Below are 17,057 nucleotides of genomic sequence, written 5' to 3'. Positions count from 1 at the left end.
GCTTATCTCTCCACGCTTCAGGCTCTCTGCCTTTATTCCTGATGAAGGGCTTTTGCCCGAAACGTCGATTTTGCCTGTCTTCGGATGCTGCCTGAATTGCTGTGCTCTTCCAGCACCACTGATCCAATAAATGAGGTGTCAATCCAATGAAGCTACCAAACAGGGCTACTACTTGTAAGCCAAAACAGCAAAAGCAGAGCTCAGGGATCCCAAAACAAATAGGTTAGATTTAAGCTCTGCAGTCCTGCTACATCCAATAGTAAATGATGGTGGAGAACGCAACAGAGGAGGAAGCTCCACAAATATCCCCATCTGATTAATGGAACAGCCAACACATCAGCACAAAAGATAAGGCTGAAGTATTTGCAGTAATCTTTAGTCACCGCGCCCAGTGGTTGATCCACCATGTCCTCTTCCAGTGGCTCCCAGCATTATAGACATCAGTCCTCAGGCAACTTAATATCAAGAAATGGTTGGAGGCACTGGATACTGCAAAAGCTATGAGTCCTGACAACATTGCAGCAATAACGCTGAAGACTTGTGCTCCAGAATTTGCCACTCCCCAAGCAAAGTTCTTTGAATACAGCTGCAATACTGGCATTTACCCGACAATGTGGAAAACTGCCCAGGTATGCCCTGTTAACAAAAAGCAGGACAAATGCATCCTGACAAATTACTGTTCCATCAATGTACTCCTGATAAGTGAAGTAATGCAAAGTATCAATTGTGCTATCAGCATCACCTGCTCAGCAATAACCTATTGACTGATGCCCAATTTGGGTTCTGCCAGAGCCACTCAACTCCTGATCTCCTTCCGGCCTTAGTTTTTAGATAGACAGAAACACTGAATTTCAGAGGTAAGCTTAACAAGCCTTGACATCATTACAGCAACATTAGTTCAAGTGGCATCAAGGAACCCTCACAGAACAGGAATCAATGTGAATCGGGGCAAACTCTCCAAGATTTGGAGTCATATCCGCACAGAGGAAGATGATTGTGGCTGTTGGAGATCAGCTCCAACATATCTCTGAATGAGTTGCTCAGGGTAGTGTCCTCAATTTAACTATCTTCAGCTCACATCAATGACCATCTCGCCATTATAATGTTAGAAGTGGAGATATTTGTCCAAGATTGCGTAACATTTAGCACTACTCATGCCTGGACGTACCTGGATAACATCATTCTGGGTGCACCTACAATCAAAAGACTGTAAGAGTTCAACCAAACTGCTCACCACCACCTTATCCGCAGTTCGTGATACCATGTGCCAATTTTGAAATCATGCCATGTCCTTCAAGGTCTTGGTCATCAATCTATAATGGGAAGGGCAAGAGTGTCAACAGCAATCACTCGAGAATTCTCAAAACAAACTTTTCTTCCAGCTCAAAACATCCATTGACCACCTCTCTGAGTGACAGGAGACAATTTAATATCCATGTTGCTCTGACTCTTTTACTTCCAGACCTGTGACTTTGCTCACAAGTCTTTTGAGGTGGCACTGTAATAAATGCCTTTGGAAATCCATGTACACAATATCAACAGCATTGGCCTCATCGATCCCTTCTTTCGACTTTTCCATTAGCTATTGTTGATATCTTCACATTTTTTCTTTTATTTTTCTCACTGGGTTTGGAACTGAGAATTGCTGTTGAGAATGGACTGCTGAATAACATTTGCTTTTTAAAAAAATAAAGCGCTGGCAAAAGTAACTAGATTAGTTCAGGATATCTGCTCAGAATGGACAAGTTGGACCGAAGGGTCTGCTTCCATGCTGTACATCTCTATGACTCTACGTATCCCAGTTAGCCATATGATTACCCTATGGTTCAGATTAACATCAAGAGCTGAAACTTTAATCCAACTCAGATCAACTTGAAGACTGTTTCCTTACCCTGTCCATGCTTAAAAAAAAATCATAGCACATGCATAGCTATGGTTCAATGAACAGTTGCGAGGAACTGACTTTAGGAAGAGAAATCATTCTGATTCTTGAGGTATCCATATGTACTCAGCTCTTAAAAATGTTATAATCATGTGAAATGTTTGGAGGACAGAATTGGAGATAAAATCCTCTGGTTGCTGTCTGATTTTGAATCTCACATGGAAGAGGAGATTGACCTGAAGTACCATGTTATAGGCCTGGGTACTAAAATATTGGAGAGCATTTGTGGAGGACAGCATATGATTGACTCCTTGATTAGGATGAAGAATCTAGAATATTTGGTGAACTGGAGCTATTCAGTTTCATGCACATCTCTCCATATTTTCCAGTAACATTGAGTAAATTTACGATGTAGTAAACCTGAAAAGGTTATTCACAAATAATGCAGTCCAGTTAGGTTATATCAACATCAGTCTTTGGTGCAGTGGTAGTCTCTCGACTTCTGGGGTGGAAATTTGTGTTCAAGTCCCACCTGTCCGAGAAGTGTCATAATGTGTTTGAACAGGTAGATTAAAAGAATCAAGAACAAATTAGTTTGAAGCAACAGGATTTCAGTTGTTTTAACAAAACAGACTTAGTTTTATTTGATTCTTTCATATACAACCACAATAATATGACTCATAACTGTGTTATACACATGTTTTATTTCTTACTTCCCGAAAAACCAATCTTCAAAATTAATTACTTCCATAGTGCCCACCAATCAGTATGCCACCATTCCTTTTTTGTTCTGGTTACTTCTCAATGCTTCCAAGCTTATTCAGTTGATTTTTTTTGGCAATGAGACATTAAGATCCATTGTCGATTGTCCAGTTTGAAGGTAACGACACAATCTCCATTTAGTTTTGAATCACATCTTTGTAATGTGATCTCTGTAAATAATAGTTTACACAGTGTAAGAAGAATAGGTTGTATTTGCATCTTTCCTCAATCTGATTTTTTGGAACATACCATCATACCAGAGAATGGTTGCGATGAAGCAGCATTTATTTACTCAGCAACACATTGCTCAGTCTCTGCTCTGCCAGGACCATACAACTTCTGCATTCTTCATAGTCTTCGTCAAAAGATTTTTTTTAAAAACTGAATTTGAAAACAGAAGGACTAATCTTTCCATGTGTGCAGCAGTTGAATTTGTTATTTAGGAGCCCTAGTAAAGTTTGAAGTCAATGATAATCAGGAGAAAAACCCTCAACTGGTTGGAGTCATACTGGACACAAAGGAAGATAGGTATGGTGCTTGGAGACCAGTCTTTGCAGCCCCAGGACATCAGTGCAGAGGTTTCTCAGTCACGTCCTAGGCCCGACAACATGAGCATCTTCCAATGGTCGTTCTTGTATAATCAGGGAAGAAATATGGATGAAACTGGTGACTGCACATGTTGTTCACAACTGAGAGTGAGGTTGTTCATGCCTGCATACAGTAAGACAAGGAAACATTTCAGGCTTGGGCTGATCAATGCTAAGTAACATTTCTCCCCCTGGCATTGACTGTACCTATAATTGCTGAATCCACCAGCATCAACATCCTAAAGGTTACCCTTGACCAGAAACTTGACTGGACTTCTCATACCAATACAGTGGTTACAAGAACTGATCAAAATTCCTCAGCTAGGTCGTCTCCCTTGTCTACGATCTACAAGATACAGTTCCAGAATGCGATGCAATACCCTTTAGAATGCTCTTGTAATATCCATTTTCCAAACCCCCAAACTTCTACTGCCTGTAAGATTAAAGGTGTAGTTGCATGAGAATATCAGCGTCTGTGAGATCACTTTTGAAGTTACAATTCATACAATTTATTTGTTTTTTGAGGAAGTCTCAACCAGAATGGATAAAGGGGAACCAGTAGATTTGTTGTGTTTGGACTACCAGAAGGCACTTAACAAGTATCTCAAAGGCTAAGTCATAAAAATAAGACTCCATACTGTTGGTGGTAGTACGTTGTTGGGGATAGATGATTGCCTAATAGAGAGGAAACAAGGAGTGGGAATAAGGGGTTTTTGTTTCCAGGTTGGTAACATGTAACCACTGGAGTTCCACAGGGATCAGTGCTTGGATGCAACTGTTTACTGTGGAACAATAGGTGAAGGTCATTTTGGGGAGAACAAATGAACAGCATCTAAATGAAGAACATGTACAAAAAGCTGAAGAACTTAGGGGTACTTGCTCATCAAATACAAAGCTGGCATAAAGGTGCCATAGGTTATCAGGAAGGCAAATGGAACATTGGCCCTTCTTTCAAAGGGTTTGGAGTACAAGAGTAAGCAAGTCTTACCTCAACTGTACAAAATGCAAGTGAGACCACATCTGGAGTACTGTGAACAGTTTTGTTTCCCTTTATTCAAGAAAAGATGTCATTCCATTGGAGGCAATTCAGAGGAGCTTCAGTCAGATGAAACTCCGTATAGAGGGACTGTTCAGTGAGCAAAGGCTGAACAGGTTAGGACTCTCCTCTTTGACAGTCAGAATAATGAGAAATATTATTGAAGCATATAGGATTCTTTGGGGGTTGACAGGGTAAATGCTGAGAACGTGTTTCACTTCATGGGAAAGTCTGTGACCAGAGGGGATAGCCTCAGAATAAAGGGGTGCCAATTTAAAATTGAGGAAGAATTTCTTATGAGAATTGAGTGTCTCTGAAACTTGCCACACAGAGCTGAGAGTGCAGAGTCCTTAAAGTGGTGCTCTTAATATGTGCTCCTTCTTCTCCAACCGTGGCTTCCCACCTTCAGTTGTTGACAAGGCTCTCAACAGCGTGCGGTCCATCTCCCTCGCCACGACCCTCACCCCCTCCCTCCCCTCCCAGAATAAGGATAGGGTCCCTCTTGTTCTCACCTTTCACCCCACCAACCTTCACATGCAAAGAATAATCCTCCGCCAGTTTCGCCAATTCCAACACGATGCCACCACGAAACACATCTTCCCTTCCCTCCCCCTGCCTGCACTCCGCAGAGATCATTCCCTCCGGGACAACCTCGTCCACTCCTCCATCACACCTAACAACTCTCCCAACACACACGGCACTTTCCCATGCAATCGCAGGTGTAACATCTGCCCCTTTACCTCTTCCACGCTCACCATCCAAGGCCCCAAACACTCATTTCAGATTAAGCAGCGTTTCACTTGTACCTCTTTCAATTTGGTCTATTGCATTCGCTGCTCCCGATGTGGTCTCCTCTATATCAGAGAAACAAAATGCCGACTGGGTGATCGCTTTGCTGAGCACCTTTGGTCTGTATGCAATCAGGTCCCAGACCTTCCTGTGGCTTGCCACTTCAACACACAATCCTGCTCCCATGCCCACATGTCTGTCCTTGGCCTGCTGCAATGTTCCAGTGAAGCTCAACGCAAACTGGAAGAACAGCATCTCATCTTCAGACTAGGCATGTTACAGCCCCACATATTTTGTCACATAGCACTGGCTTCAGCCTTGGTCATTCATAGCTCCTAATCCCCCCATAATCTCTCTATGCACTGTCATTATCACCTCTTTATTGCTACCTTTACTTCTGGAGCCATGACTCACCTTCTCTCAGCCTAGTATAAATACCTCTCTATTTCTCCCTTTTTTTAGCTTTGACAAAGGGTCAGTTTGACTTGAAACGTCAGCTCTTTTCTCTCCTTACAGATGCTGCCAGACCTGCTGAGATTTTCCAGCATTTTCTCTTTTGGTTTCAGATTCCAGTATTCGCAGTAATTTGCTTTTATCCAGTGTGTATTTAAGGTTGAGTTAAGTTCTTAATCAGTAGGGGAAGAGAGAGTCACCAGGGTAAGGCAAGAAAAATTGATGTGATAAATGTCAGATCAGCAATGATCCTATGAAAGGCAGAGGAGGCTCAAGGAGTTGGATAGCTACGGCTGTTACTATTTCTTCTGGTCTTGTGGGTCTTTCTCACTTGGAACAATATCACCATTTGTTACTGCAACTGGATATCCTGCAACTCCCCACTCTGAATACTCTGAATGTACCAGCTTCTCAGGAGGAGTAGAAGATGGCTTGTCATGGATAGTTAGGGATAGAACATAGAACATTACCGTGCAGTACAGGCCCTTGGACCCTCGATGTTGCGTCGACCTGTGAAACCAATCTGAAGCCTATTCCATTTTCATCCTATGTTTATCCAATGACCATTTAAATGCCCTTAAAGTTGGAGAGTCTACTCCTCTTGCAGGCAGGCCGTTCCACACCCTTAATACTCTGAATAAAGAACCTACCTCTGACATTTGTCCTATATCTATCATCCCTCAATTTAAAGCTTTGTCCCCTTGCGCTAGCCATCACCATTCGAGGAAAAAGGCTCTCGCTGTACACCATATCCAACCCTCTGATTATTGTACATGTCTCAATTAAGTCACCCCTCAACCTTCTCTCTAACAAAAACAGCCTTAAATCCCTCAGTCTTTCCTCATAAGAGCTGCCCTCCATAACATCCTGGTAAATCTCCACTGCACCCTTTTCGAACCTTCCACATCCTTTCTATAACACAGTGTCCAGAATTGTATGCAATACTCCAAGTGCGGTCGCACCAGAGTTTTGTACAGCTGCAGAATGACCTCGTGGCTCTGAAAGTCAATCCCTCTACAAGTAAAAGCTAACAACGCCCATGCCTTCTTAACAACCTTCTCAACCTGGGTGGCAATTTTCAGGGATTTACGTACATGGACACAGATATCTTTCTGCTCATCCACACAACCAAGAATCAGACCATTAGCCCAGTACTCTGTATTCCTGTTCGGCCTTCCAAAGTGAATCACCTCACACGCTTCCACATTAATCTCCATTTGTCACCTCTCAGCTCAGCTCTGCAGCTTATCCATGTCCCTCTGTAACCCACGACATCCTTTGGAAAGGGATTAAATGCTGGTTTTGTACTGGCCTTCACACATCCTATGACCAAATAAAAATGGAAGGATGCTGAAGGATGCCGTTAGTTTTCTTTTTAAATCCAGTCATTAAATTAAATTTTGCGTGACAATTGTGGAAAATGGTAAAGGCAAGTTTTTAGTTTGTAGTCTCATGTTCTTGGAATGTGAACCACATGATCAGTAGAATAAATGAAGATTTGGTTAATATTATACCAAAGAAAAGTCAAGGCATTGTAGTTGTTGCTTCCTACTCAAAGCAAAATCAGAAGTAAAGTATGTGTTGAGATGGCTGCTTTCCAAATGATTAGTGATCAAAGTTTGCATTTGCTCTTTGGTTTCCTGGATTGAACATAAAAGAAAAACTTCCTGTTAAATGCCTATGACGCATGATCAAAATTTGAGATTCCATGGAAAAATATGTCATGGACCTTAATAAATTTTTATTAAAAGATGTCAAAATTCAATTTTGGGATACTAGAGCTGTGTCAGTATTTCGATAGCTGAATTGTGCTAGAGTGATATGAACAGCAAACTGGAGCTAATTGGTGCTTTGTTTTCTGAGAAGGCAATGTTATTGGATCAGATATCTATTGCCTTAAAATAAATGCCAGAAGTGTTTACTTTTAGCTAGTGAAATGAACTGTCCTGTCACAAAGTATAAAAAGGCTCAATGGAAATAGTTCAGGTATTGGATGTAGGTGTCATTATAACAGGAGGATAAAATTAATAGTAAAACAAGGAAAATACCTTTGGATCTGGCTATTACAGCAGCATCTGGGGAGGAAAAACGTTAATATTTCAGGTTGATAATCCTTAAAAAAATTACAAAGTGCTGAAGAAATTTGGAAGCTGTGGCAGCAGCCCATAATGTTTTGCATCCCATGAACTTTCTGTAGTACTGTAATATTCCTTAGTGAAGAGGAGTTGAGTACTAAAGTGAACATTTTGGCAGATATTCCTTCAATTGTGCTTTGTTGGATAGGGCTGTGTTTCCAACAATATGTGAGACAGATTGGTTAAAATGTTACTTGGTGAACTAGGGTGAGGATCTACACAAGATTAGCCTTTTAAAAGTACTGCTTTAGGTTTGTATTGATAATACAGAAGCTACCAAAGACAGTTGTAAATGCATGCAAGATACTCAAGTAAGTATAGTCCATTTTTAGACAGACACTTATACTGTTGAGTCAACTTCTTCTTGACATAAATGAAACTTCACGAAGCACACGGGGGCAACTACTTTTGGAAAAATCAGCTAATCTGCAATTTGCCATGTTGGAACGTTTCCTCGTGTTCGATTATAGAATCGTAGAGTGCAGAAGAGGCCCTTTGGCCCATCGAGTCTGCACTGATGTGGGAAACAGTTGACCATCAATCTAATCCCATTTAAACTACATGATGCAACTCTACCGCCCTCCCAGGCAGCACATCGCAGACAGTCACCATCTTGTGGGTGAAAAGGTTTGTCCTCCCTCCCACACCCCCTTAAAAAAAATTCTTGCCCATTCCCTTGACCCCATGCCTCTTTGTGACGAAACCTTCAAATAAAGGAAGCTGCTGCTCCTTATCCACTCTGTCCGTGCTCCTCATGATGTCCTATTATGTATCAGATCATCCCTTACTCTTTTCTGCTCCAAAAATAAAACCCAACCTATCCAACCTTTCCTCACAACTTAAATTTTCCACCCCAGGCAGTATGGTGGTTAATCTACTCTGCATGTTCTCCAGTCATCACATCTTCCGCCCACCCCCCCCCCACCTTAATTGAAGCAAAATGCTTAGAAACAGTGTAGTTTTACCTCCATCTTTATTCCAGGCCCTGCAGGGAGAGAGAACGTTCACCCATGTGCACATGGATGTGAGTGCACTGTCTTCTCTGGAACAGCAGTTTCTTAAGGAATTATATAGTCACTTACTGGGAAGAGCATCCAGATAAGGCAGCTTGTGGATATTGATTAGGTGACCATTACAATCAGCAAGTGTCAATAATAGAGATTAAGCCATCTGTTGTTACACAATGAATGTTCTTAACCTTAACTGGCTTCACATAATGAATACTTTTCACCTTGTTAAATTGACCGTACATATTAAATGTTTCCAATATTGTGAAATGGCTCGACATAATGAATGCTTTTCCACCTTGTTAACCCATTACCCTTGCCACCAGCATCCCATTATTATCTGATCGGGGTCATGAACCTCTTGTTTCACAAAACTCAGAACATAACTCTTTCCCTGCCTGCCCATACCCCTATTCACATTCTCACTCTAGTGCGATTACATCCTACCTGTAATATGGCAACCAGAACCGCACACTGTACTCTAGCTGTGATCTAAACTTTGATACAACTCCATCATGACTTCCCTGCGTTTGTAATCTGTGCCTCAGTTGATAAAGGTAAGTGCCCAATTTATCTTTTTCACTAACCTATTGATGTGGCCTTCTGCCTTGAGATCTATGGACAATAATGCCCAAGGTCCCTTTGTTCCATGGAACTTTTGTTTTATTCATTTGTGATATGTGGGTGTAGCATTTATTGCCTGTCCTAGTTACCCTTGAAAAATTGGTGGTGTCATGTAAATGCAGTAGCTATAAGAGCAGGTCAGAGGCCAGGAATACTGCATTGACTAAATCACCTCCTGGTTCCCCAAACTCTGCCCATCATTGACAAGTCAGGAGTGTAATGGAAAACTCCACACTTGTCTGGATGGGAGAAGCTCCAAGAACACTCAAGAAGCTTGAACACCATCCAGGACAAAGGAGCCCATTTAATTCATTTCACATTTACAAGCTTCCATTCCCTCTACTACTGATGCTTAGTAGCAGCAGTGTATATTATCCACAAGCTGCAGTGCAGAAATTGACTGAAGATCCTAAGACAGCATCTTCATAATCAATGACGACTCCCAGCTTGAAACAGACAAATGGGAGCGCATAACCTGCAAGTTCCTCTCCAAGCTACTCACCATCTGGTTCTGCCCCCCACTTTTATTTTATTCAAATAAAATTTGAATATTTTATTGACTTGGTAAACAGATTTAGTATTTCAACACGGATACATCATGTGAACAGAAGAGAATTTCATCAACAAAATTGCGGAGAAATGGACAAGGAGTGTTCTATGGGTACGAGTTCTATGGGAATTGACAGATAATGGAGATAAATTTTGCTTATGACAAAAATCAGTGGTAGTTAGAACCTGAATCTCGTACTCATGAACATCCTTTTTGGTAGCACTTTTTATGAAAGTAACCATGTGGAGATAGATTTTTAAATGGTGTGTTGATTATAACCTGAATAACCAGACCGAATTAGCAAACACCTGGCATAGGTAGTGCATGCCAGGAACCTTTTCCCGTTGGAGAGATATCCTTTCTAGTTAGCCTATGGCTGGAATCCAAACTTGTTTTGCATCCAGTGCGATCGTCCTCCTGCAACACTGCAATTACTTTTTCTTTCCCTCCTGCACATTTGAGTGCCTTGTATGCAGAATGATAGGCTTTTATACAAGACATGGACTCAGAAAATTCATGGAATACTGACCATTTGAGCCTGATTTGATATGAGCTAATAGATTTTGATTGAGTAATTACAGTACCAATCAAAAATAGCAGCGTAATAAGATTCACTTACAATCACTTGGAATTTTTAAAAAAACCTCAGACTCTTACCAGCTGACATTTATTGATGATGGTCCCGAGGAACAGGACTAGTTGGTGGCAAAATTAAGACAATGACATTCAGCACAGAACTATCAAGTTCATAGGCCAATTGTATAACATGCGTACTGAGCTGGCAAATATTCCAGAAGGATTTAATGAATAAAAATGACAACAATGTGGCACATGGAGAAAAAGCTACACATAACATTTGAAAAACTAATATTTAAAATGCATGAAATTGAAGGCATGGACTGTGTCTTTAAGAGAGAATGAATGCTGTTCTGCACTGAGAGCTTACAAGCACCTGTGTAAATGATGATATGGCAGTCCCAGAGTGTACTGGAAAATTGAAAATACCTAACACTTGGCTGAAATGGATACCTGAGTTGGTTACTGTTGTGACAACAATTGAAATTGAACTAATCAGTTTACATTATCCTCCAGGATACTAAAACCCAATCGAGTTTAAATTTATTGTTTTGCCAAGATCAAACCAATGAGACGATCGATGTTGGGGATATAAAAAAGGCAGACAATTTGAAAATCAGGCAGAGCAACTGCCAACAACACAGATCCAAGAAATTAGGAAACACTCTCCATCCAAGGTATCTTTTTCATATGAAACATAATCACAGTTAAAAAAAAAGACAACCCAGGGAGGTCTTCATCCGGAAGACAGACACTGGAGATGACAGTGGCTGTGTGGTTTTGAAATTAAGTTGATGTGATTTAATAAGTGCTTTATTGGAACAGCATATTGTTACAGATTTGGAGGCAGGTAATAAGCAGTTAAGAGAAAGGTGGGCTTAGAGTTGCTGTTTAATGTTCACTTTTAGAATTAAAGAATAAATGGATACTATTTTCTTTAAATAGTGGAATTTGGGAGTTCAGTCAGTCATATTTCAACAGATTACGAGGAGAGGTGAGCTCTTCTGGGTGTTTGGTTTAATTAACTTGAGGATTCACTGCTATGTTCTAACAATAGCTGACAAACTTCTCACCAAATTAGATGCCGTGGAAAATAGTTAAGTGCAGTACACATATTGAGAGAATCTGCAGGTGACTTGCTTTAGAAAATAATTGTAAACTGGAGAAAGAACTTTCGAACAATGCAAGTGGATGACTCCATAAGAGTCTGGCAGATGCAAAATGAAAGTAGCTTTCACAGAGTAGACAACGAAAGTAAGCCATGGAACAGTGTTGGTACAGAACTAGAAGCAAAAGTCCTTCTTATTGTCATGTTTTTGTGGCAAGCACAATTTATCCTCAATGTTTATTATTTAAAGTTTATTCAGAGGAATAACAGCAAGAGCTTCCTACCATAGTGGATTTCTACTGAAGAGGCACAGTGAAAAGCTTTGTCTTGCAGGCAATACAGGCAGATCACATAATTAAGTAAATAATAGGTAAACAGTGGCAAAAACAAAAACAGGTCCAGGCAAATATTAAGAGTTTGAGAGTCCATTCAGTATTCTAACAACATAGGGTAGAAACCATTGCAAAATCGGTTGGTGCTGGTGTTCAGGCTTCTGTACCTTATCCCTGATGGTAGAGGCTGTAGAAAAACATTGCCAGGGTGAGATGGATCTTTGAGAATGCTGGCAGCCTTTCCTCGACAGCGGGCCTGGTAGATGGATTCTATAGACTGGAGGTTGGCCTTGGTGATTGTCCAGGTCGAGTTCACCACTCTCTGTAACAGTCTCAGATCTTGAATGATAGTTACCATATCAGGTAGTGATATATCCAGACAGAATGCTCTCGATGACACACCTATAAAAAGGTGCCTAGGGTATTCACTATCATGCCAAACTTTCTCAGCTGCCTGAGGAGAAGCGACATTGTTGGGCCTTTCTAACCACTGCATCCACATGAGGAGTCCAAGAAAGCTTGTTGTTGATGACCACTCCCAGGAGCTTGACAATCTCCACTCGTTCCACCTCTGTGCGGTTAAATGTGTAGAGAGCATGAGTGATGTCCTGCCAAAAGTCAATAATGAGTTCCTTGGTTTTGCCGACATTGAGCGCTAGGTTGTTCTCACTGCATCATTTTTTTCAGGTCTTCCACCTCCCATCTGTAGTCTGTTTCGTCGCCATCTGAGATTCGACCGACTGTGGTGGTGTCATCGGCAAACTTATAAATTGCAATTGAGACAGGAGGATAAAATATGCGTAACAGCTCACAGTTTTGAAATGGAATTAGACAAAATAGAATGAATTTTCATGTGGCTGTGAAAGTAAGCAGAAAAATATTTTTTGCTCTTTTTCAGCAATATGTTCTGGGAGTGTAGACTGCTTGATGTTAAGGCTGTAATTCTGCAGGTTATACTTCCAAGCAGTGTTCTTGAGAGCACGGGAAAATTATATTATCCAGAAGACTGAAAATTCAACATTCTTCCTGCTTGATGATGCTTCTGGTATTGGTATTCAGTTACCTGTTTTGTTGAAGATTGGTCTGGTACAAATAACAGCTGATTTCTCATGCACGATAGCATAAAGGTAATATTTCTGCCATCTTCATGATGAATGCGATTTCTTATTGGTGGAACCGAAGAATTTGTTAAGCGTTATTCAAATGACTGGAGCAGAATTTAAATTTGGGAGTCAAACTTTTGGGGTTTTGAAATTTATTGGTTTCTTTGAAGCGGTTTGCCTTGTGCTTATCAGAACAATGGTCAAGAACAGAGAGAAGATGGAAAGCCAGTTTGAAAAGCAAATTTTGTTAATTTGATTGGTAAACTCACCCTTGTACAAGGTGCTGTCATCAAGCAGAAACCAGTTCATGATTGACTGTTAACGCCCAGGCTTTGATTTTAGACCAGGCAAGTCTAGACAGGGCTTTGTAGTGAAATGAATCGAAAAAGGCTGTTACCTATTCTGTTGAGTTGAAACACGTACTGTGCATGTCACTTTCTGAAGTGTTGCAAAGTCTACATCTTTTCACTTTACACTATGAATTGAAAATGAGAAAAATGGACATAGCTTTGCTGTTTTTAAACCTTTATTATAAAATGAAACATGATGCAAATAACAGGTCTTTTTTTAAAAAAAGACAGAGTCCAGACAAAATGATACCATGTGTTGTGGTTTCAGGAGAGCTCAACTCAGTATCAGCTTTCTGATTGGTCAGTTGCACCTATCAGTGACTCGGAGTTTTTATTCCACAAAACAAGCATCCAATATCTAGCTACTATAGCATCTTGCTGTTCAGAACTACTAGAAGAATAAAATAATTCTAAAATGAAATCTAGGTTTCTGAAGCTGGAAACACTGTGCATGTAATCATTTAAAACCTGGTAGGGTCCATGACTTCCCACACAGTCCAGACAAAGCATTCCAATTGAGTGACCTGTGTCACCATGCTTAATCTTCATTAGTGTGAAACTTAATTTCCCTTTACCATTCTTTTCTTGCTTATTTACTGGTCTTGTACTTTTTCTTGTTTCTCAATCAACCCCTTCTTCCAAGAATGTATTCTCAATATCATGATCCAATCAACCCATCACCTCCCTGTGATGTCACTTTGTTTTGCATTTGTGTATGGTCACAAACTGCAGCTGCTAAACCATGTATACTCACTTGGTGTAGTTTTGAAGCTGAAGTGCCAAATCTTTTTCGTAAACAATGTATATTTTAGCATTTAAAATCATGTAACTTCCTCAGGTTTTGAATTTACAGGGGCAATGCTGAACATTTTTAAAAGAAAATGCAAAGTCTGGATGGAACAAGATGGAAAGCTGAAGCATATGAATGTGTCTCAAGAGAGTCAGGAAGTGTGGTGTTTTGTCCTCATTTGTGCCTTTTTTACACTTGTATTCTGTATCAAGATTGTTTATTGATTGGTATTTTACTTTTACCTTTTAGTTATTAGAAAAGGGTGATTTTTGGATTTGATGGGCACATTCAACAGATCAAATTACTCATTTCTAAAATGTTATTTTCTGGCATAGCAGATCACAAGATTTGGGGAGCTTTGATTGAGGAAAAAGATCACTGCTAATTTTCGAAAATCAGCAAGCAGGAAGGTTGGCCTACAAGTAAGATCTGTTGTTGGCATTTGACTTCATGGAAGCTGGAAGCTGGTCACATGAGGCTGAACTCAGTTTTATTTAAATAGTTGTGTAATAACACAGAAACAGGCCAGTCAAACAGTGATAATGCTCCAAACATGCTGTTCACTGCATGCTATCAACATTTTACTCAAGATTTGCTATGAAAAAAAACTGTTGGAGGGAGCCCAGGGCACAACGGTCATCTATCTTCTTTTGTCAGGTTAAATAGGATCTGTGGAAGAATTGCTTTATTTATTATATTCAGGTTTCCCCCCCCCCCCCCACCCACCCAAGTCTAGAATCATTCCTCCTTTTGCAGTGTTTTCAGTCATTCAGTACTTCTCCACAAGCTTCTGTTGAGATTATCAGAAACCTGCTTGTCTATGTTGGTCACAACAACCAGGCTTAATCATGTGCTCACCGAGCCATCTTTCCAGCTGGAGTCAAGATTTGCGTTGAGATGTTGGCAGTTCGCTTGTTAAATATAGGGATACATGTAAATTTTTGCAGCCTTGGATCTGTATCTTTGCTGATCAGCATTTTAATTCTGTCAAACCACCTTTTGTTTTTGCAGCCCTTTGATTTTGTTAGGCAAGGATGCTACCAAACCTCAGTTTGTGAATCTTCAGTTGATCAAGGCTCAACACCATTTTGGAGGAAGTACTTTCAGATGTCCAATACTTTGTATGAGGAGTGCTTTCTGATACCAGCTCAGAACAGCTTACATCTAATTTTAAAAAATACCTGTTTTGCTCTGATCTCTCTGACCACAGAAATTAATTTCCACCTATCTGATAAACCTGCTTCTGTGTTATTAAACACTTGGATCTCTTCTTAATAATTTACATTTGAGAGAATACAAGCCTTGTCAGTATGTCCTGACTGAATGCTTAACCCCAAAAGCCATTTAAACATAAGTGGCATCAGTTTGTAAACTACAGGTAAAATTTGAAACTGGACCTCCAGTGAATTGAGGAACAGCAATGATTAATTTTATCATTGCATGAAGGAACTCGCTGTTTTCGTTCTGCAAGTCTAGATCATGACAAAATGGAAGTTGTCTTTTCTTGTTGTGTTACTGACATAATGGAATATTTTCAGGAGCATGAGTTTTTCTTTTTTAGATGAGGTTTTAATAAACTTGTTGAACGATACCTCAGTGTTATGTGATTGTTTTTGACTTAAAAAAGAATTATTTCCTTAACATTTTCCAAGGTACATCACAGGAGCAACAATTTTCCCACCTTTTAAGAGTTAATTCACCTGAACAGCTTTGCACGTATTGGTATATTGCTCAGCATTAATGGCACCGAAATGACAGTTAGTGTACCCACTAGATTAATTAAAGTTCTAAGAGTCATAGAGACGTACAGCATGAAAACAGACCCTTCAGTCCAACTCATCCATGCCGACCAATACCCAAACCTAATATAGTCCCACTTGCAAACATTTGGCCCATCTCCCTCGAAACACTTCCTGTTCATATACCCATCCAGATGCCTTTTAAATGTTGTAGATTAGATGAGATTAGGTTCCCTACAGTATGGAAACAGACCCTTCGCCCCAGCCAGTCCACACTAACCCTCTGAAGAGTAACCCACCCAGACCTATTCCTCTAACTAATGCACATAATTTTACAGGCAATTTAGAATGGCCAATTCACCTGATCTGCACATCTTTGGACTGAGGGAGGAAACCAGAGCACCCAGAGGAAACCCACACAGACACGGAGAAAATGTGCAAACTCCACACAGACAGTCGCCCGATGCTGGAATTGAACCCGGGACCCTGGTGCTGTGAGGCAGCAGTGTGAACTACTGAGCCACCGTGCCGTGTTGTAAGTGTACCAGCCTCCACGACATCCTCTGGCAGCTCATTCCATTCATGCACCACCCACAGTGTGAAAAAGTCACCCTTTAGGTCCTTTTTATATCTTTCCTGTCTCACCTTAAACCTACGCCCTCTAGTTCTGGACTCCCAGATCCCAGGGAAAAGTCTTTGTCTATTTATTCTATCCATGCCCCTCATAAATTTTGTAAACCTCTTTAAGGTCACCCTTCAGCCTCCACTCCGAGGAAAACACCCCCAACCTACTCAGCCCCTCCCTATAACTCAAAACCTCCAACCCTGGCCATATTCTAAATCTTTACAGAACCCTTTTAAGTATCACAACATCTTTTCAAATAGGGAGGAAACCAGAATTGCACGCAATATTCCAAAGGTGACCAAACCAATGTCCTGTACAGCTCCCAACTCCTGTATTCAACGCGCTGATCAATAAAGGAAAGCATACCAAATGCCTTTTTTACTATCCGATCTACCTGCGACTCCACTTTCAAGGAAATATGAACCTGCACTCCAAGGTCTCTTTGTTCAGCAATACTCCATTGGACCTTACCATTAAGTCCTGCTCTGATTTGTTATTCCAAAATGCAGCACCTCGCATTAATCTAAATTAAACTCCATCTACCATGCCTCAGCCCATTCACCCTTGAGGTAAAAACAATGACTGTAGATGCTGGAAACCAGATTCTGG

The 17,057-nt window shown here is 40.6% G+C and overlaps 1 protein-coding gene across 3 annotated transcripts in view; it reads right to left on the bottom strand.

Moving 5' to 3' along the window:
• Positions 1-17,057, bottom strand: part of LOC122553001 (son of sevenless homolog 1) — a 299,123-nt gene that overhangs the window by 211,576 nt on the left and 70,490 nt on the right. Inside the window, exon 1 of one of the 3 annotated variants that reach the window (XM_043696382.1) lies at positions 1,169-1,280. The exons of the other annotated variants lie outside the window; for them this stretch is intronic. Coding sequence (XP_043552317.1) covers positions 1,169-1,264 — 96 coding nt within the window. The 5' untranslated portion in view covers positions 1,265-1,280. Of the gene's footprint in view, positions 1-1,168; positions 1,281-17,057 lie in introns of those variants that run through there. 3 annotated transcript variants of the gene reach the window in all.

The sequence above is a fragment of the Chiloscyllium plagiosum genome, chromosome 9, assembly GCF_004010195.1.
Source record: "Chiloscyllium plagiosum isolate BGI_BamShark_2017 chromosome 9, ASM401019v2, whole genome shotgun sequence".
NCBI lineage: Eukaryota > Metazoa > Chordata > Chondrichthyes > Orectolobiformes > Hemiscylliidae > Chiloscyllium > Chiloscyllium plagiosum.
Note: the sequence above shows the minus strand (reverse complement) of the source record. Positions and strands in the feature narration are given on the sequence as shown.